At 44.0% G+C, this 20,880-nt stretch overlaps 1 protein-coding gene across 9 annotated transcripts in view; it reads left to right on the top strand.

Moving 5' to 3' along the window:
• Positions 1-20,880, top strand: part of robo2 (roundabout, axon guidance receptor, homolog 2 (Drosophila)) — a 248,847-nt gene that overhangs the window by 205,980 nt on the left and 21,987 nt on the right. For 5 of the 9 annotated variants that reach the window (XM_068585860.1, XM_068585857.1, XM_068585853.1 and 2 more), the window contains 13 exons: positions 252-376; positions 1,843-2,014; positions 4,597-4,802; positions 5,888-5,969; positions 6,101-6,266; positions 6,395-6,561; positions 7,805-7,926; positions 9,743-9,974; positions 12,875-12,999; positions 13,097-13,268; positions 14,238-14,426; positions 15,315-15,341; positions 18,015-18,057. In XM_068585860.1, coding sequence (XP_068441961.1) covers positions 252-376; positions 1,843-2,014; positions 4,597-4,802; positions 5,888-5,969; positions 6,101-6,266; positions 6,395-6,561; positions 7,805-7,926; positions 9,743-9,974; positions 12,875-12,999; positions 13,097-13,268; positions 14,238-14,426; positions 15,315-15,341; positions 18,015-18,057 — 1,828 coding nt within the window. The remainder of the gene's footprint in view (positions 1-251; positions 377-1,842; positions 2,015-4,596; positions 4,803-5,887; positions 5,970-6,100; positions 6,267-6,394; positions 6,562-7,804; positions 7,927-9,742; positions 9,975-12,874; positions 13,000-13,096; positions 13,269-14,237; positions 14,427-15,314; positions 15,342-18,014; positions 18,058-20,880) is intronic. The other 4 variants (XM_068585861.1, XM_068585862.1, XM_068585856.1 and 1 more) reach the window with 1 other exon arrangement.

The following is a 20,880-nucleotide window of genomic DNA, read 5'->3' as shown; positions in this document are numbered from 1 at the left end:
CTGGTTACCATGGCAATAATAGTCATGATAGTCAATGGTGTCCTTCCCCTGTTCAGAGCCATTATAGAGCGAAAGATTGACAAATGCTGCATGGAAGCTCTGTACGGCACTCCCATTTTGATTTGACCGTGTGTTATATTGCTTGTTTTTTGCTTGAAATCCCCAAGCCCTGATAATCTCCAGCCCTTATGTTTGGCCGCCCTGTGAGCCGCCGCTGTGCTAACACTGGTGTCTCTGCCCTTTGACTACAGCTGCTCCCCAGTTTGTCATCCGCCCAAGGGACCAAATTGTGGCTCAAGGCCGCACTGCCACCTTCCCGTGTGAAACCAAAGGAAACCCTCAGCCTGCTGTCTTCTGGCAAAGGGAGGGAAGTCAGGTAAGAATCTCAAACAAATCAGTTTTTTATGCATGACATTTTTCATTATTTCATACACGTGGAAATATATTGCACTTAGTCGGCAGCATTTGTTAACTACTGTGCGTCTTGTGGATTGCTGAGTACTTATGAGTCTCCTGCCCTGAACACACACACACACACACACACGCTCCTGCAAACTAAACTATCTGACATCAGTATCTTTACGACAGACACAGATACACCTTTGTTCTCGGGAGCCGGCAAACGACGGCGTGCCTGGCAAAGTGATAATCGGTTTTCCGTGACCCTGCACTGATAAGAACGATTCTATCCCTCATTCAAGCAGATAACCCATTCAAATACCTGGGTGTCCTCACAACGCTCAACAACAGTGCCAATTAGCAGCATGTTGGGGCTTGTAGATGAGCCAGAGATATGATTCAGCTCTGGCTAAGGTTCAAACACACACACATTGCCTGCAGGCCAACAATTACAGTGAAGTTCTCTTAAAAGAGTGAACAGAAGTGAGACACATGCTTACATGTCCTCACACACATTTGGTGGGATGCTCAACCACTTCACCCCTTACCAATGTGTGACCTAAAGCATATGACTCAGTAACGCTGCGTCATGTTGTGAACTTGTTCAGATAGATCAGATTTAAGTCCGGTGTGTGTCTCACGTTGTCATTATAAATGAGCCGGTTGAAATGAATGCACTACAAACACTTTTGTACAAGCAGTTGCACTTCCCCGCCATCTCTCCGCTCGTCTCTGTCCTTGTGCGTATGGAGGCGTTCTGCACCCCGCCAAAACAGAGGTTTTAAAGGTTAAAAGGTATTTGTTTAGAGAACAAATTAAAGCTAATTCAGCTTAGTAATTAAATGGCAAAAAGGAAACAGCCTTATTGCTCACGCTTGAGGATAATGGAGTGTACAGCTCTCATGTGCTAGAGATGCGTAGAGCCTAATTAAAAAAACAACGTTATGTGTTGCATTAAAGTGATTAGGTGTAATTAAATCCAGTTAATGTATTTACGGATCATAAGTACAAAAGAAAGAGCTGGAATAGAGTGGCTGCATAGCTAATAATGAATGAAATAGAGGTGAGAATGTATTAGTGTCATCAGTCCTCTGAACTTGGTTATTTTCTTACTGAGATGTGCGGGATTGATAACTTCCTCTTTAGCTGAAGGAATGATACATTGTCAGCATGAGTTTATATGGGCTGGTCTCTGTGGGTGAAAGGAGCAGCTCAAAACTGCTGTGGAAAGAAAGCAGAAAGGAAAGCAGTCGTGAAGCCAACAAGAGCAAACGTTTTTCTTCATAAAAACAAAAGCCTTCGTAACACAGTGGAGCCTCTGGCTTGGCAGAAGAGTAAGTATGAAAACCAAGTCATCAAACTGTATTCATGTGTGCGTGTGTGTGCGTGTGCTGTACTGGATCCATGTTCTCACTAATTGCCTGCTTGTACATCTTCCTGCAGAATTTGCTCTTTCCCAACCAACCCCAGCAGCCCAGCAGTCGCTTTTCGGTGTCACCCAGCGGAGACCTCACCATCTCATCTGTGCAGCGGGCAGATGCTGGTTACTATATCTGCCAGGCCCTGACCGTTGCAGGCAGTATCCTCGCCAAGGCCCAACTGGAGGTCACAGATGGTGAGGGAAAACCGACGCGCAATTTCCTCCGGTTCAGCACACTGACACACACCTCGGCACCACTGACAATGTGGAGAAGTTTGTGCATTTCAACACGGATGTAGTTTCTATAGGCTTGTTTGATTGTCTCAACATTTACCCGTTAAAACAAATGATTTATGCAACAGAGATTTGATTTTGGTCCATCAAGGTTTAACAGTGACACGTTATGTGGAAAGTTGGCCTTTAAAACCTATGAAAGTGTATAGTAGGCACGCAAGTGCATGTGCAGGAATATGTTTGGCTTTTAAAAAATGCCAGTATGCCCATGACCTTCAGTTACTGTGTTTTTGCAATACGTTCTTTGTTTCATATATTCTTTCCTGACACAGTTTAATTAATATGTTCTACTTTTCCTTTTGAAAAGAAAATAAAGCATTGCCCTTGAGTTCCTTCAAGTATAATGATCAGCGTTTTGGGTGAGTGGGTGAGGTGCAACTATGTCCATGTATGTGTGCGAGGGAGGGAGCTAGAGAAAGAGACACAAAGAAAGAGAGAGGACATGATTGAGTGAGTGACGATGGTTTTCTGTGGGATGAATTATGTGGGAGCATCTAATCTGCTCAGCTGTTGTGATGGCAAGATCGACGACCTCCCAATACATCTGTTGAAGTACCTGCTAGCAGAAAGATTAAATGAACTACAGGAACACTGCTTTCATTATTTGGTCTGAAATAGGAACGGTTCTATTGCACGAACAAAAGTGGGTACAGTATGTCCTTCAGTTGCCTGGAATAACATATCAACACATTTTACAGCCAAATACGTACAATAGTAAGCCATTTAATTTGCTGGTTTTTTTACAAGTACTTATAGCAAAAGGCATGCTAAACAAGAAGGGTGCTGGGCAGATCTAAAAGAAAAGAAGGATAGGAGGAAAGAGTGCGAAAGGGCCAGGTCACGGTCAGGTCATGGCCACACCTGCCGCAGTCTTCTTGTGATTTACTGCCCCGAGCTCAGACAACAGTCTGCGGCGTTCAAGGAGATCTGTAATGAGAAATTCCTGATCCAGAGACCCAAGGCCTTCGTCGAGCGTTGCCTCCTCCCTCTGTCACTCCTACAGTACATCAACACATGGAGGAGCATTTCAACCCTGCATAGCTGACTGTCTTCTCTTTATAGACAACTTAAACTTCACCTAAAACACATATTTACAAAGGTGAATGCCATGTATAGTAATGAAACAAAAGGCTTTAATGTAGTTTATGATGTTGGTAAACGTCTTTAGATGAAGGCAGCGGCAGACACAGCACTACACTACAGCATAGATAAGATAAGATAAGATAAGATAGTCCTTTATTAATCCCTCTGTGGGGAAATTACAGTATTACAGCAGCCCTTATTCACAGATCAAGAAATATAAGTAAACAGTACAACAGTAATAAAAACACAATTTAAAAATTAGACAGTAAAACACAAAAATAGAAATATTCAAAAAGAATAAAATAAATAGTAAAAAAATGTGTATACAGTGTAAAAGTATAAGTATTGCACCAGAGTGAGTCCTTGTTTAGCAGCAGCTGCTTTGAATAGTACCTTGGCTTTTAATCATGATTTTAAATTCATATTTAAACATTATCATCCTAATAAAAATATATTTTCTCTTTGTATCTTACATGACTGAAAGCAATAGATAACTGTAACACAACAGAAGAGTATTACTTGGAAATCCTTCCTTTTGTCAGATGTATTAGCTAGAGTGGAAATAGGGGTGGAAACGAGGGTGTGATAATGTGTTGAAAGGTTACTGAGGTAGACTTGGTAATTAGCCCCTGCAGGTCTGACATCATTAATCCATACCTTCTAATTAATGTGCGTTCTGTGATGCCAGGGGGACTCCACATTATTCAACTCTAAATATATAAACTGCCTGTGTGCGAGAGTGCTAACTCTCTCTGGGATCACCTCTGACATACGCACTATTTCATTGAAGGAAACCCACAGGCTTTTTTTTTGGCACATTATAACAAATGATTTGCGCATATGAATGGTATTCATCCCAGAATTAGCATTTATCTAAAGTGAAATTAGAAGAAAAGGGCAGGACAGATGATTATTTGATGTTTAGATGCTATCCTTCACTTTGTTTACACTTCATTCAGTAACTTATAGTATTTGAAATTCACCTTCCATGATTGTGCCCCCGGTTCACATAACGAAGTATTTATCTGAACCACAGTGAGTCAATAGGCGAGAGTCTCACCACTAAACTGTACCACAGAGTCTAGAGTAGAGTATAAAAATAAGGCTACCCAGGCAGTAACTGGAAACTGCTTAACATCACTCTGCCACATCAATGGAACTAGAAAACGCTACTCAGCTGTTCTTCCCCTGCTTCCTGGAAAGACAGGATATGGTCATTGTTCTGTGGTGCAATTAAAAGACCTGCAGAGAGAAAAGTCTACTGTATAAGCGATACCCCCCGTCCACCCCCACTGGATTATATGATTAATGCTGTCACTGAGTTGTATGTCTTATATGAAGACATAGCTCCATCTGAACTTCAGGATGGTATGGATGATATTTCTGTCTTTGTGTCACAGTGCTCACGGACAGGCCACCGCCCATCATTCGCCAAGGCCCATCCAATCAGACACTCGGGGTGGAAAGTGTTGCCCTGTTGAAGTGCCAGGCATCGGGAGACCCCATCCCCTCCGTCAGCTGGTTGAAAGATGGGATCAGTCTGCTAGAAAAGGACGCCCGCATGTCCCTGCAGGAGCTGGGCAGCCTGCAGATAAAAAACGTCAAGGTAAAAGATGTCATTGGTCCTATTGGTGTAAAGAATGACTACCTATCAATGTGTGCCTCTGTGCCAATGTTTTATCAATTGAAATTGTTTATTGCCAGCTCCCTTCAGCCTCACACTTGGTCACTACTCTTCTTGGTTATTGGCCTTAGTTAAGTATCTTCATTGAAGATGTTTATACAATAATGTGCATTTGTATGGGAATGCATGCAGCACTGCATGCATTCCAAGCTGGATACAAGCTTTTGTCAAATTTAGTGGGACGTGGCTTAAGCATAACTTAAAGTACCATAATGCCTTAAAGCGATGAATAGGCTGCATTATTATTTCTTTTATTTATTGATTTTTTTTATTGTTTGATAGTTTCACTGAGTGACAACAGCTCCAACTGGGCGCAGCTGTGCAGGGCTGAATAGACTCCAGCTATAGCATGGAAACATGCACTTACCGATACACACACACACACACACACACACACACACACACACACGTGTGTACACACGTACACGTTTGGAGTAGATTAAATTTAAAAAGCTCACGTCTTCCTTTCCCCACTCAGAGGTCTCAGTGGAATATCTATTACGCTTGACAAAGCTGCCGACCACTGACATGTTATTTAATAAATGGAAGGAAGGCACAGGGACAAAAAAAACAACAAATAACCAAAGTTCCTAAGAGGGATGGAGAGACGAGCCAGCTGTCATCGGTCCAGGGGGTTCCAGCAGCCCACCCTAAATTGATTAGCCTGGCTTTGTTGTGGTCGGCAGGACAGTGGGGTAATAAGGAGGGGAGTGGGAAAGTGATGGAAGGGTGCTGAGTAGAAAATGGAATTCATTAGGAAATTAGCGTCAGCACTTTGAGGCACTCACAAATGATACACAATTTGGCCAGCACAAGACTTGCTCATGATGTCGCCCCATCGCTTTTCATTTTTTCATCGACGGCAAGATACCGTATAGTCAGTCATTGCTACTGCAAAGAATGGCACTGGAAGTGTTATAAGTGGTGTCAGCTCTGTGTGTGGATGATGTTCGTTTGTGTGTTTGCTTTTAATCATATATGCATGCATGTGTGTACTTTTTTACCAGCTTTCAGACTCGGGGGTCTACACGTGTGTGGCTACCAGCTCCAGCGGTGAAACGTCATGGAGTGCTTTCTTGGAAGTCAAAGGTACAATATGCTGTCATGATTTCATGAGTTTTATTTACCCCTGCCTCCCCCCCCTCGCCCAAAATCAACTTGTCAGCAGTTTTAATAAAAAAAAAGGTGTTCATTCCACCCCTCTCCTTCTCTCCATTCAGAATCAAGTGGAGTGATGGTCATGAAAAACCACGATGAGAATGAGCTTCCAGGCCCGCCGTCTAAACCTCAGGTCACTGATGTCACCAAGAACAGCGTGTCCTTGTCCTGGCAGCCTGGGATGGCTGGAGCCTCACCTGTCTCCTCATTTGTCATTGAAGCATTCAGGTTTGTTGTACCAGTAACTTAATAACCCTCACTCACGAGTTAATACCCTCGGTATGCTATTGATTGCATGTACAAAGTAATATATTGTACATAATAAAAATACAAAACCATTTTCTCTTCCATTGCAGTCAATCAGTGAGCAACAGCTGGCAAACAGTAGCAGATCATGTCAAAACCACCCAGTTTACCGTCAAAGGTCTCCGTCCCAATACCATCTACTTGTTCATGGTGCGAGCAGTCAACAGCCAAGGCCTGAGCGATCCAAGCCCCATGTCTGATCCTGTCAGAACACAAGGTACTGAACATAACGCTGCTATGAAAGGAATGTATTGTATTGACAGCATTTATTGGATACACGTGTAGTTATAGCTAAACCTGTCAGTATCACTTTAACTGGTGTGGTTTTCTTTTTTCAGTATAATGTATGTGTCTACTGATAGGAGAAGGTCACTCTGCTCCTGTTCCAAGTGTGATACTTATCAGCTCAGCAATCTGCAGTGAATCGCTATTCTGAAACACTACAGAACTTTCCAGAGGTCAAATTTTCCAACTCAGCCCAGCTCATTAAGGCTACACTTTAGCAATTATGTAAAATAAGCATGTCTACTTTTGGGAGGCCTAACTGAGTTAGTGCTATCCTTGCTCTGTTAATGATCATAGCAGGAGAAAATTACTGCCTCCAAACCCAAGGAAGATTTGATTATGGTACTGGACAGACCACAGTCTCCAGATTACACTGATATGATAAGTTCCTGGGCAAAAAAAAATGAGGAAAAAAAGCAACCTTTGGCCATGCTCTGCCAAATGCAAGCCAAGAATGGATTTGAAAAAAAAGTAGTCAATTTGAATTGCAGCATATCTTTCTCATGGTGAGGTGAAGGTCTGGAGATGATGTAGAGATGCATGTATTGACAATGATATGCATTGATGACAAATGGATTTTTCACTTTAAAAAAACGTTTTGGCTTAGCTTGCCATATTAATGTGGCCTGTGATTCATGACCGTGTTGGGTTGTCTGAATGAAGCTTCTTTTAAAGAAAATATAATTTCCTCTCTTGTTTTTTTGCCTCCCTTCCGTATGACTGGGACTCGCTTCAACCACACACAGTATCTCATATACTGGAGTTTGTTAATGTACATCTGAAAAATGGGAAGCGAGCATGAAAAAAGTGTCATAACGTCCTTCTCCAATCTAATATGTCTCAGGTCACACACTCAGAGTTCATTTGTCGTTGTGGTTGTTCAGGCAGGCCCCAGACAGACAAGACAAGTCACACATCTAAATCACTTTGCCAGCCCAACTCTGCTTTTTCTTTTCTTCAGACTACACAGGAGCCTGACTACAACATGAAATGAGGTCATTTTAATGCAGACAAAGTTGCTGCTGTTCAAATGAAGCCGTGATCATCCATTGTACTCTTCTTTGTTGAAGCCGATTGGTCTATTCAGTCACTCTTCTGCCATTCAGCCATGCCATTGCCATCTCTCTAAATCTTTTTTCTTCTTCAAATGTTTCCTTCTTCTTGCTCCCTCATAGATATAAGTCCTCCGGCCCAGGGTGTCGACCACAGGCACGTGCAGAAGGAGCTCGGTGAGGTTATAGTGCGATTGCACAACCCAGTTGTCCTGAGTCCCACAACAATTCAGGTCACATGGACAGTAAGTGCAGCTTGTCTTTTAACACCCAGAATACAAATATATTTAACTAACCCTAGACTTTCAGTAGGTACTTCAATTTCATCTGTTCAGCTTGAGGCTTTACACTAAACTTCAATACTTAAACTTTTATATGTGGTTTTCTCATCTCCTTCGTTTTACATATTTGATTTTGTAAAATTGAGTGTTTGAGTCAAGATAGTTTGTATTCTAAGATCCCTCTTTGAAGCCGAAAAGGTGCACCTCGAGGCTACCATTTGTTTTATGTCGGGGGATTTTAGTCCGGTTGTTCCTGGAGAATGCTGCTTTGAAATACTGTAATTGATGACTTAAAAGTAACAGAACATCAAATAGCTGAAAAATGTTTCTCTTAACCATCAAAAGAGATGTCAGAGACATCTGGCTGTTCATCAATCTTCCGTATATCTTCAGATGCTTCCCTCTTGAAACAAAGACTTTGCACAGATGGAATTAGATTGAAATTAATGTTTGTAGTTGCACTGCATTTTGTAAAAAACAGTTTTTCTATTTTCCTACTGTCAAGAGATGATGCATTAATCTTCTTTAACACTCATACATACAAGCAATACAAACACACACCTGCTCTTCCACCATGTGTATGTGCGTATGTCCCAAAATTAGGCCTCTTTATTACATGTGAAAAATGTAAAAGCAGCTACGGACCCATGTGTTTATATTTAACTGCATGATAATGAGGACAATAATGGTTTTATAGAATAGTCAAAGCTGAGGGGGTTACAATATATAGCTATGTGGATGTTTATTTTAATTGTGGTGCTTTGAATCAATCAGCTGCTGGTATTTACAGTATAAAGCTATCACTTAGTGGCCTGTTTCCATTTTCAAATTGACCACATTAGCAGTTTTCCTGGTGACATGTTTATTGACCCCTGTAATAAGTCTCAGCCCAAGACATGGTCGCTTATTTTACTCTAAAGCGGCGCTTTATGGTTGTAACGTACAATCAACACGAAACATTTCTACCCAATCAATCAGGGGGCTTTTTAGTAAACAGAGAGGCCATTCTCAGAGAGCTTTTATATTCCCAAATCATTCCATTAATAAAAGTCATGCACCAAGCAGGGGATCCATTTTGCTGATTTACTCTGGCTACACTTGCGGAAAACAGCTGCTTAATATCCCACTTCAAAGCCCTGCTCACTTCTTCTACTGTTAACAAGCCATTACAATGAGTTATGTGTCCGCTCCTCCTCTGCATAAATTCGGCATTTTCTGTCGAGCTAAATGGGTCCGAGTTTGAAGGGAAGGGGTCCTGTGTGGCTTGCAGGTGGCTATCTGACTTCCAGTCTCTCCGTCTCTTCTATGGGACAGATCTGTTGTTATCGCCTCTGCTGTGTATTCTCTTCATGTCCCCAGGGTGTCTGTATGAGTTGCTGCATGACATTCTCATACCCACAGCCCATCTTAGATGCGGGGGGGCCTGCTTTCCGGTGTCACTAGTTAGGATTTATAATAGATAGGAGACATGCATGTGTCCTTTAAGGTGGCATTACGGAAAGTCTTTTTAATCGAGGAGGGAACACTTTGGGCTGGTTGCTGTGTGAATGAGGTAATGTCAGGGCGTTAATTGAGCTAAGTGTGTCATAGCTTGTGATAAAAGGCCCATTAAACCAGCAACAGCCTCTAAAGTGTCATGAATGCAATCCCGTGAGGAAGGAAAACATCCTTTTATTTTATCTAGTTGGCTGGCCCAAGTAAGCATCTACCAATGTCCTCTGCGCAGTTCTTTTTTTGCACTGAAACACAACAGTGATCTTGTCTTCCTTCCCGTTCTCAGGTGGATCTCCAGTCCCGCTTTATCCAGGGTTACAGAGTCCTGTACAGGCAGACTTCAGGACTGCCTTCACCAGGACCCTGGCAGACCCAGGACGTGAAGGTCCCTTCCGAGCGCAGCGTCATCCTCTCCGCGCTCAAGAAGGGCATTGTGTATGAGATCAAGGTCCGTCCTTATTTCAACGAGTTTCAAGGCATGGACAGTGAATCCAGAACATCACGGACGACAGAAGAAGGTACGAAGAAGAAGATTGTGCTGAGTATTTTAGAGTTTATGTCAGGAGGAAAACAACATAGGGATTCAAACCGTTGCGAGTCCCCTACGAATGTGGGTTCTCGGGTGACACATGACCCCGCAGGCTGCTTTCACGTTGGTGTTTGTCATAATATCACACTGACACTGAGAGTCCAGGGTATATGTGCGAATGCATGTGTGCGTGACTGCATGTTTGTGTCAGTTCGTCTGACCTTCCTGCTGTGCTTTTTTTTGTTATTGGTGGTGTTAGTGCCAAACGTCTTCTAATCCATCAGCCGGCCGCCACAGGCCTGAGCTGTGATTGGGCGCAGCACACACTTCCTCCTGCGAAGATGATCTGTCGCCCTGAGCTTGATTCATACAGGCTCTGACAAGGCCACAGACCAGTGTGGCACAATATCACACACAAACAAACACACACAAAAGTCTGTGTTTGGATGAATTTACTATTTTGACCTACGCTTCAACAGAAATGTGTCCAAAAGCACCGCTTCAACCTTCCAGTCTCATAACTGAAATTAAATTGTGATGTGATCTGAAGGAAAGACGCTCAGTGCATACGGTTACACTAGCACAAAGAGACAAATACAGACTCCATATACTGGAGACAACGCTCACTGTGCCACAGCAGATTTAGGTCCGCATGTACGGGAGACAGTTCACATCCTGTCCGTGTGACAGGCCCATTTATTTTCTCTTTCTCAGAGGGACCCTATCTCCTGTAGCCAGCCAGTGCATGCACTGCTGTAGTGGAGCTGCCATCACATTACATCTGTTCCCAACACTAACACACCCATGCAGGAAACACATACATGCCAGCACGTCACCTTCCCAACGGCCTCCGGAACCTGTATGTCCCAGCTATTACCAGTGTTGATAACGCTCCCCGCTTCGGCTCTATCTGCATCCCGGTCCCTCCGAGAGCTCGACCACTTTCTATTTCTGTCACAAGCTCCGCTGCTCTGCCTGGTCATAGCTGATACGCCGTCAAACACACAGCTCGGGGCTCCTCAGAGACCCTGGGACTGCTCAGAAGGGTCGCTGGGTGGATAGAAGAGTCTTGATTCGAGGGTGATTAAAACCTGGGTTGTCCATTAGCTAACATAATTAGAGAATCCCCTGAGCAGGTCCAGATGGATGCAGGGTTACAGTAGTCTCAGCCCCTCCGATTCCGCGTCCATCTTTGTAGTCTCCCTCCTCCTCTTTCACACATTCTTTCACTTTCCATCTGGACAGTCATGTCATAGCTGATGAATTGACTCTGATTGCCACTGAATGCTGGTCTGAGAAGTCACTAAGGATGCATATGTGTTGTGCAACTTCACACTTATTCAGGAGGAGGTGGGGGGGATCAGAAATGTTTGTGTCAGTGTATTTCTAGGGGAAAGATCTTCATCCATATTGATGGATATCTCTGGGGAAGGGCCACAGGTCTCCTCACACCACCCACTGCCTTACATTAGCTCGATATGGTATGTTTGTTTTCCTTCATCATGCAGCACGGCACCGTGTGTGCGTGAGAGAGACGGGGTCACATTCCTGCCCGCAATACATCACTCCGCTAATGGCTCTATTAAGATAGCCTCCGGGGGCCTCTATTGAAAAATGTATATTGTTTAGCACAAATATGCATGATAATAAGCTGCTAAATCATTCATAACATTAACTTTGAACGACATTGTCTCTGATTGCTGCCACACACCGATCCAGCACTTTGTCACCTGGATGTAATGCAGCGTTGGAGAAGCCTGAGCATGATGGCTGATCAGACTCTCCCTTGCTAGATTGTTTCTAATCGGGCCAAGGTGTTGGGTTCATCATTGGACCCATTCATCTTCCACCATGCCAGGGCCTTCTGGCTCTCTGGGGGCCGGTGTAGCCAATCGCGCTGAGGGATGAGCACAGATTTACAGGGTGACACGTGCCATTTTGGATGGAGGCGAGGTGAGAGAGAGGCAGCCCAGGAGTAATTGACCTGTCAGTATTCTGCTGTGGTGCCGCTCTCCTGCCAGCCACTGCGGAAATGAGAAAACATTATTTTTAAAACGTTATTTCCAGTTTGAGCAACTATTATTTATTTTTCCTCTTTTAGCCCTTGTGGGGTCAGACAATTGTTGCCATAACAATAATAGAGTGAGGCTCAGGAAAGCTTGGACTTGCCTTGGTTCTAGCCACTCTCTAGAGCCGATTCATTTAGATGTGCCTCGCTCCGAAGCTTCCCCCTGATCCTCACCTACTGGCTTTAGCTTCATCCAGCTGTTCGATTGAAATCAGTCAATATGTTTACTGAGACCTTGTTTCCTTCCCCTAAAATGTTTCGTCTTTTTTCATATTTCCTTCTCGTCTGCGCTTCATCCTCTAAGCTGGTTGACCCGCGTGCCGCCCTGCCTCGCTCGGTGCCAGAGTCTTAGCTTGACTGAGAAAGCACTTGCCTGACTGTGCCAGACCGTCATTCCACAAATCAATATGAGTATTGTATGTGCAAATCCACCAGGCTGGAGCAGAGGATGCAATATTAAATCATAGTGAAACCTTAAAGAAAGGCTATAGCCTTGTCAGACCTGCCGTGGTCTTCATGTAAATCCTCCTCTAATGAGACATCTTGACAGTCTTCAGCCACCTGTGCCTTTCCCGAGGAATAGCATTCCTTGGAGAAAAAAATAGGGATTTGTACGTGTGTGTGTGTGTATGTGTGAGAGAGGGAAAGAGAAAGAGAGAGAGAGAGAGAGAGAGAGAGTCTGTAAGCTGCTTTTCAAACACATGCAGATCTACAGTACAGCTGTGCATCCCAGTCTTTCTAAGGGGCTACATACTCTTCTGCTGAGCTGCAGAATAATGCATTTGGTTGTTGACCTGGTTATTTTGTGCCTCCTCTTTCAGCTCCCAGTGCACCTCCTCAGCAGGTAACAGTGCTGACTGTGGGAAACCAGAACAGCACTTCCATTAGCATCTCCTGGGATCCCCCTCCGCCAGACCACCAGAACGGCATCATCCAAGAGTACAAGGTTTGTCTCGAGCGAGTCGACGTGGATTTGCATTGAACGTATCGAAGCCAAATGGAATCAAGTGCCACTCTATTTTTTTCCCCCCTTTCTGCTTTAGATCTGGTGTCTAGGGAACGAGACACGATTCCATGTGAATAAGACAGTGGATGCAGCCATCCGCTCAGTGGTGGTAGGCGGGCTGCAGGTGGGAGTGGTGTACCGGGTGGAGGTGGCTGCCAGCACAAGTGCAGGGGTCGGAGTCAAGAGCGAGCATCAGTCTATTATCATCGGTAAGCTCGATTGACGAAAAGCAAATCAAAATGTTTCCCTATGTCAACGCCACTGTTCACAAAGAGGATTGTATTTCAGTAATAAAAAAAAAATAGTGTGAATGTTTATGTTAAATACCAGGAATGCCCAAATGGATTATATTGTTAAAACACTACCATTTTTATATGTGACCTGACCAGGAATGATTTATGTGGAGCTGAGGCAGATTGTGCCTGATTTGACCCATAACTGATGGCTTGGCCTGTAGCATGTTCTTATTTCCCCAGTGTCACTCACATAATCCATCTCCGAGAGCAGAGCCCCAAGCTTGCAGATATAATATCTTGTGTGTTTGCGTGTCTGTGGACGAGTGTGTGTTGCCATGTGGTTACACAGTAATATAAAAGATGAAGAGCATTTGTGCAGCTTTGCATGAGTGCGTATTTGTCAACGTGCGGAAACATTTGTTTGAGTTTGAGTCTTATCATGCTCCAAGAAATAGTGGCGGGCTCTCTAGTCAGGGTGTGCTGCGATTGGAGATCAATACAGACCAGGATCCTTTCCTCTCATTTCACATGGTGTGTTTTACCGGCCACGGAGTGAATTAGAGGCCGAGCTTAGCAAACAACCTGCTCACCTGGGGCTTTGCTATAAGCTTTTAGGCTTTGTCTTCTTCAGTCTGTACATTACGTTTCACTGCACATCCTTTAGATCCATGTCCTGCTCCCTTGGTCAATATCTTAGCTGAAATTGATCAGACCTACTTTATTTGAGCTTAATCCAGCCCTAACCCTGTCTTGATTTATCTGTAGGTGTCATATCTGTTCAGTGAAAAAAAGTGTTACAGTTGGGAACAGCGGTTGGGATGTTATGAACTCACCTTGAAGCAGCAAAACATGCACAACAGCTTTGTTATTGCCTGTTTTCTCTCCACTAAGCTACCCACCCAGCATCCCACTAATGTTGCTTGTTTATCCTCGTGACCTCAGGTAAGGAATTCCGGGACGTGATTATACATGGAAACCGGAACAACAGCATCACAGAGCAGATCACTGATGTGGTGAAACAGCCTGCCTTTATCGCCGGTATTGGAGGCGCTTGCTGGGTCATCCTCATGGGCTTCAGCATCTGGCTCTACTGGAGGAGAAAGAAGCGAAAGGGCCTGAGCAACTACGCAGGTTAGACTGATCATAGTCTGTCCACCTATGCACATTTACTATGACATGCTGCTTCAGCAAACAACGGAGCGTTCATCTACCATTCAACAAAAAATATTTCCCTCTCTGTCAAAGCAAGAATATTCTACATGCTGCCATCTTGATCAGTAGAGTTTTGATTAAAAGATTGTAGAAGTAGCGAGCAGTGTGGTTGACATTGCTAAGGTGTTAAAGCTCAAGAGGGAGACAGATGTCAGCGTGAATCATTTTCAGAGGGCTACAGGTTTTCTTTTGACAAATCCACCCACGGTGTTGGTTAATAGCCCTGGGTGGTCGAACTGAGTGGGCAGTCTCCGCTGGTCACTGAAGTTGGAGGTGTTCCAGCTCTCCTCCCACACACTGACCCTGACATCTTTACTGAATGACCTCGAGTCAATACCAGCAACCGCCAAGTCCACACGCACTGCCAGCGGTACAAGATTTAATTAGAAAAATGGAAATAAACTGACACAATAACATTGCGGTCAGTGTAACACTACATACTAACATTAGTTATTGTCTCATTAACAAGCTGAAATTCAAATTTTTTGGAAGTTAAGCAAGTCGAAATGAATAAATACAGTGGCAGCTACTACAAGCTGGTCTGGTGAATTTGCTCTTCATTTGAGCTTAGTTTCATTTCTGTGTTTGTGTGTTCTCTTTGGCTTGTGCCACCGTCTCTACACCTCTGTGGCTTCTGAGCTGGCTGCTTTCCTGGCTGTCGCTCTGCACTCTGGGCAGCAATGTGGTCTTACATTCTCTGACCCCTCAGCGCCGCCTGACCCCGACCCCGGTGTGCAGATACCCCTCAAGCACCACTTATCTCTGCAGGCTATTAACGCACAACTTCTCTGTCTTCTTGTTTTACAGTCCAGTCCTTCACCTTCACCCCTGCAGGTACTGTTCATTTGTCCCCGTCTCCTCACCCCACCTCTTACGCAGATTCATCTCCTGCCCGCTTATAGTATTTGTGCTCGGGTTGTCATGGCCAAAGCAAATACAAACGGCCAATACAAACAGAGGCAAAGAAATCTAGATTTGCTGTTGGCCATGATCCCAGCCCTGCAAACTTGAGCCGTTGTTCCTGCCAAACCTACGGCCCTATCTATCTATTGTGTTGTAATTGTGTCTATGTGTGTTGCTGTTTTTGAATGAAATGTCATCCTGTCTTGTGTGTCTTTTATTTTTCTTGTGGTGCAGGGTGCGACTGCCCATTTTCCTTCTCCTCTAATAATCGTATTCATCTTTGTTTTCTTTTTAAGACTCGGATCATGTTGTAATGTACATCTGTTCTCCATAGGTGTCAGTTAGGAAGCTGAGCGGTGTATTGGATTTCCCTCCTTTTCTTTCTGTATAGTTTTTGTGATCTTTACTTGAAATGACCTCACCCCACTCCCCTCCCTCTTCTGTGACTACACATATTTGGCTACATTTTGTTCATTGTTAAAATAGAGCCATTTTGATGGCTGCAACAGTATTATATTGTCACTGTCTATGTGTTGATGGAGTGGACTGACAGAAGAGCAGCCTATCAGAGAAACTGGGAATATTAATATGAAAATTCTCTTATTTTGTCAAAGAATTCTGTAGCGATGTGATCTGTAGCCAAAAACCCACAGCGGCTCTAACAACAGATTATGGAAGACATTAATATGTCAGTGAACGTTATCTCTTTTAAATTGGGGGCACACCTCAGAAAAGCCACAGTGGAAGCAGGTTATTTTGCTAAAAGAGTTCAGAGTGGCGAGCACAAAACAAGGTCACATGTTGCAGAGATTATAGAGTTAGAGTGAGGTGATTTTTCGAACATGAGCCAGAGTGCTGCTGAAGAGCCTTACAGTGCTTTTCTGTATTGACAATTAGTTGATGTATCGAGAGTGTCCTGTCTCAGCCTCCTAAAGCTGTCAGAACACGCGGTAAATCACCACACTGTTGAGGCACACATCCAGCAGGAAGGAGATTTGATGGAATTTTTATACACTGATTATGTCCACCCCCCCCTTAATGCTTATTAAAGGGGATTAATCTGTATTCATATTGGAGAAAGTGCTTATCTGGAAGACGGAGGCGAGAGGCAAAGCTATGCCACCGTGTCACTCTGGCTAACATAAAAGTCTTCCACAGCAGCCCAGAAATGTGCCTGAGCACAGATAGGGACTTCAGAGGCCTTCCCGCCGCACAACCTCCCCTCGCCTCCACCCTCCTCCGCCTGTCAGTCCTCTCTCAAACGACAGAGAAGTTTGTTGGTGGTGGAACAAAGATAAATGGCTTTAGCTATGACGGAATAAGGGACTCTGTCTCGAGCTGTCAAAGCTGTATTTTATTCAGGCAGACCTGCAATGTTGACTCTATCTGGTAAAACCTTTGCGACCAGGAAATATTTTAAATCCACTTGCCTTAAACCTAAATGCAATAAATATACTATCAACTGTGCCAATATCCATACCAGACAAGTTTTAGATTGTGTTTCTCCTCACAAGCATCCTAAACTTCTGTTCATGTCAGAGGAAATTGGATTAAATCAACTCAGGTACATGAACATGTCTTGTTAGCAGCCACTGTAATCTATTATGCTGGTTTCCTCTGCCCTGTCATCTGTTACTACGTCAGCCACAGAAAAGCCCCCTCTCTCGCCCATGCCAGGGCTTGTTGTGGAATCAACCTGAATGAAACAGAAAAGAGAGGAGGAATGTTCAGCCTCCTCTCTTTAATCTCCATCTGTGGAACAAATGAGCTAAATTACTAACAGCTCTCCTTCCCTCTGTTGAGTAAACCAGCTCTCCTTTTTTCCATCCTCTCTCCCCCACATCAGTATGAGGTGATTTCCCAAATGTTTGCTGCTTTTTGGTGCTTCCTGTGATCCCTTGAAGTTTTTACATGCTTAGAACTCTCGACGCTGCTTTGTCATCATGGTCGTTGAAGAGAGATGAAATAGATCCTTCGCAGACGTCTCTCACTTTGAGCCATTGGGTTTTACTAGCCGTTGACAAAGAGCGGCCCTTGTTATCTATAGATCACTGTAATGGAACAGGCCACATGCATGGCTTCTGGGGGAGCCCTGCCAGCTGAAGGATCAGTAACTCAGTCTCCACGCCTGTAGATAGAAAACTCAATGTGATTAATGAGCCCTCTGCCTTTTCTAATCATTTTTTGGCTGAGATTTAATCACAAATCTGATAATAACTCAGCAGCAAAATAAGAAAGATGAAATGAGTTTTGCCTCTCATCAGGCATCTTGTCCTTGAGGAGCACATGACGTCTCCATTTATGCAAAGCAATATGCAATTCCCATCATTGCACTTCTTTTACATTTTCATGAAAGGCATTGGACGCAGAGGGATCTCTTTGGGAATTCATCAACTATCTAGCTGTGTAAAAAAAATTAAATAAAAAAAGAAGGGATGAATACATTGCCGTTGAAGCACAAGGGCAAAATACTGAACCCACAATGTATCTTGATGATGGAAATACATCCTGGTTGATGGCTATGTGTTATACTAGAAACACTTAATATTTGGCTTTGTCTTTTTCTTTCCTCCCTCTTCCTCTTTCTTTCTTCTCTAACTTCAGTGACATTCCAGAGAGTGGACGGTGGTCTGATGAGCAATGGAAGGTGAGTGTCCCACCAGAAACCCAACAATCAGTATTCATGTGCAATATCCCAAACAAATAAAACATCCATCTTCCATCATTGTCGTTTTATTCGATCTGTCCTGAGCTTTACATGTCTTAACACAAACTCTCCTCCACGGTCATGCCTTAAGTCTACAGCAAGCTTTTGATTTTAACACTGATAAATGACTGATGCATTGATAGATAGCCAATATCTGTTTGTGTGCCTGCCATGCAAACCGGCGTGCAAATATACATTTCCACCACATCTCCGTTCATGCATCGATAGATGAACTCATAAATCTCCTCAACAGAATTAACAGAAACAATTTAAGCAGAGAGTGCTTTTATTTTGTCATTCATCTTCCGCTGCTGGCTATACTGGCAACCCAGAAGCCCTCTGGAGTGATAAATTTGCCTGTCACCTTGCGTGGGCGGCTGGGATCTGAGCACATGTAATAATGTAAAAATAATTACCCGAGGGAGAGGTGTGCGGTGGTACCCTGCTTGCACCCCCATACCGCCTGCTCCATTTCAGCGTGTGTTAGTGAAAGAGAGGAGGGCGACAGAGAATAGGGCACATCTCAATGACACCGGTTACTGAGCCTTTGTGGGTATTCAAGAGACTCCCTTGAGAATCCCGGGCTTCTGTCTATCTACTGCTTATCACACCTGACTAGGTAAAGCCTCCAGATCTCAAACACTCACGGGGAGATTGCCAACTAAATCTGCCCCCGTGTGTCTCTGGGTTTTTGGGAATGTGTCTGTTCTGCAGTCTGGTCGCAGAGTTTTGATATTTCTGCCTTTTTCAATGACGCTGTGCATATGACTCGCGGGCCACAATGGAGAATTTTGCCGATATTGTTCTGTGAGCTGCCGGCATGCTCTCAATGAATTAGCCACGCCACTTGCCGTGCTTTTTCTCATCTACTTTTCTGCTGTGGTGTTTTTCCTTCAATTTTCCACATAAGTGGTTCTGATTCTCACTTCCGCGAATGGGATTTGAAATGTCTGTATTTGTGCTGCTCCATATTTGTCAATATCTTTTAGTCAGCAGCGACCGCCATAGTTTTCACCAGGCTGGAATAGGATGCAGTCTGAAAGTCTAACACAAGCCTCCCAATCCGTTAGTCACTCGAGTGCCATCACATCCCAGATGTTGCAACTTGCCCATCTGCCCTGAGAGTGAGAATATGTAGCAGAGTATCAGAGGAGAATGTGTTCATTCGTTACATGAGATGTTTATTGCATTAATTAGACAATAGCAAATGAAGCCGCATCTGTTTCCAGTTTCTCATTGGCTCCTGCCAAATTGCCCTGACTGAACAATTACGCTTAATCGATCACAAAATAAATGATTCATGGAAGATGAATAGGCTGCAGATTGGTAGACCTGGGCGATTTGACTTTGGCTGCTCAATTGAAATTGATAAAAGCCGATAAGGGCCCATTTCTTATCCCCCTGCCAATAGGGAGATGTTAATTAGAAGGTAGTAATAACTTCCTATCCCGGGATTGATCAATATTTTAGCAAAGCAGATTCACTCCTCTTCGGCTGGGACAACAGCGTGAGCTTTGCATGTGAACAGGTTTCAGTGACACAGTTGCTATGGAGATTCCTTTACATCCCAGGATCTGAATGCTTAATGACGACATGTTTCCTGAGAGTTCATCTAGAAAGTAATCTGTGTTTCCCATTGCTTTAAGTGTTCGCTAATGTCTAGAGTTTTAATCCAAATTCCATTCACTAGTCTGCAGGACCATAAACACCTGATTTATGAAGTAGCTTTGGAATGAATATCTCTCACTCGGCTTATTTATGGGAAGCTCAGTGTCAGGCATCCCAGGCAGTATTTATGGTTTCCTAGCCATTACAACTAACCGTAATATCTAACAGGAAGAGGAATAGCTCCAAATCAAATTTTATCTGCCAAGGTTGCCATCCATCCTAGGTTGGGCAGGGATTAAAAGTTAAATGTCGACTTTTCAGTAGATGTATGTCTCAGTGTTCCCCTTCTCTCTCACACACAGACATATATGTATCCCCAGAAGAAATCAGTCTTATTCTAATCATCCTCAGCCGGAATACTGCTGTGTGATAAATACAAGGACGATGCAGCCATTTCCACTGTCAGCTCCTTGTCTTTCTCTAGAGGGCTGGGTGAGGATTCGCTATAGCACACCGGGCAAATGAGACAAGTAACAAGACAAAGGCAGGGTCTCTTACTTTAGATGCTGTGTATTTGTAGAGCAGTCTTACTGGAGTCAACAAAAGAGAACAATGGCCTCTTCTTTTTTAGCCGCTTTTTAGTCTGACAGATCCTAAGCGCTCCAGAGGTGGTGGAGAGAAATAGGAGGTGGAGGTGTATATATGGGGGAAATAAATGTAAGTAGGGTTAAGGAAAGACGGTATAGTGAGAGAGAATGATGGCAGTGGGGGGACATGGCAGCCAGAAACAGAGCTAGAAGGACGGGGAGAGATGTATTACCCTATAAAAGTGCATGTGTCTGATGCACAGCCATCAATTTGAATGACTTGTCTCCCCCGAGGGCCTGTTTTGGCATTCAGGAACCACAGCGAGGACTCTTAGCTTGCCAGGACTGCAGTTAATTTGGAGCCCCTCCCCACTCTCTCTCTCTTTGTGGAACAGCTCCTCTCATTAGAACTTGTGGCTGAGGCAGAGACTGACTGCCGAACGCCCATTACCTGCCCTTGTCCTCGGGGCTTGACTCGCTCTCAGTCCCTCAGAGCCAACGCGTCATCCCGCTGGAGCTGAGACAAAAAGCCCCGCCAGGCTGCTAACAGCTCGGCGGCTTCTCGGAG

This window comes from Clinocottus analis, unplaced genomic scaffold (genome assembly GCF_023055335.1).
Source record: "Clinocottus analis isolate CAN_PGR_092001 unplaced genomic scaffold, fCliAna1.0.p SCAF_2, whole genome shotgun sequence".
Lineage (NCBI taxonomy): Eukaryota > Metazoa > Chordata > Actinopteri > Perciformes > Cottidae > Clinocottus > Clinocottus analis.
Note: the sequence above shows the minus strand (reverse complement) of the source record. Positions and strands in the feature narration are given on the sequence as shown.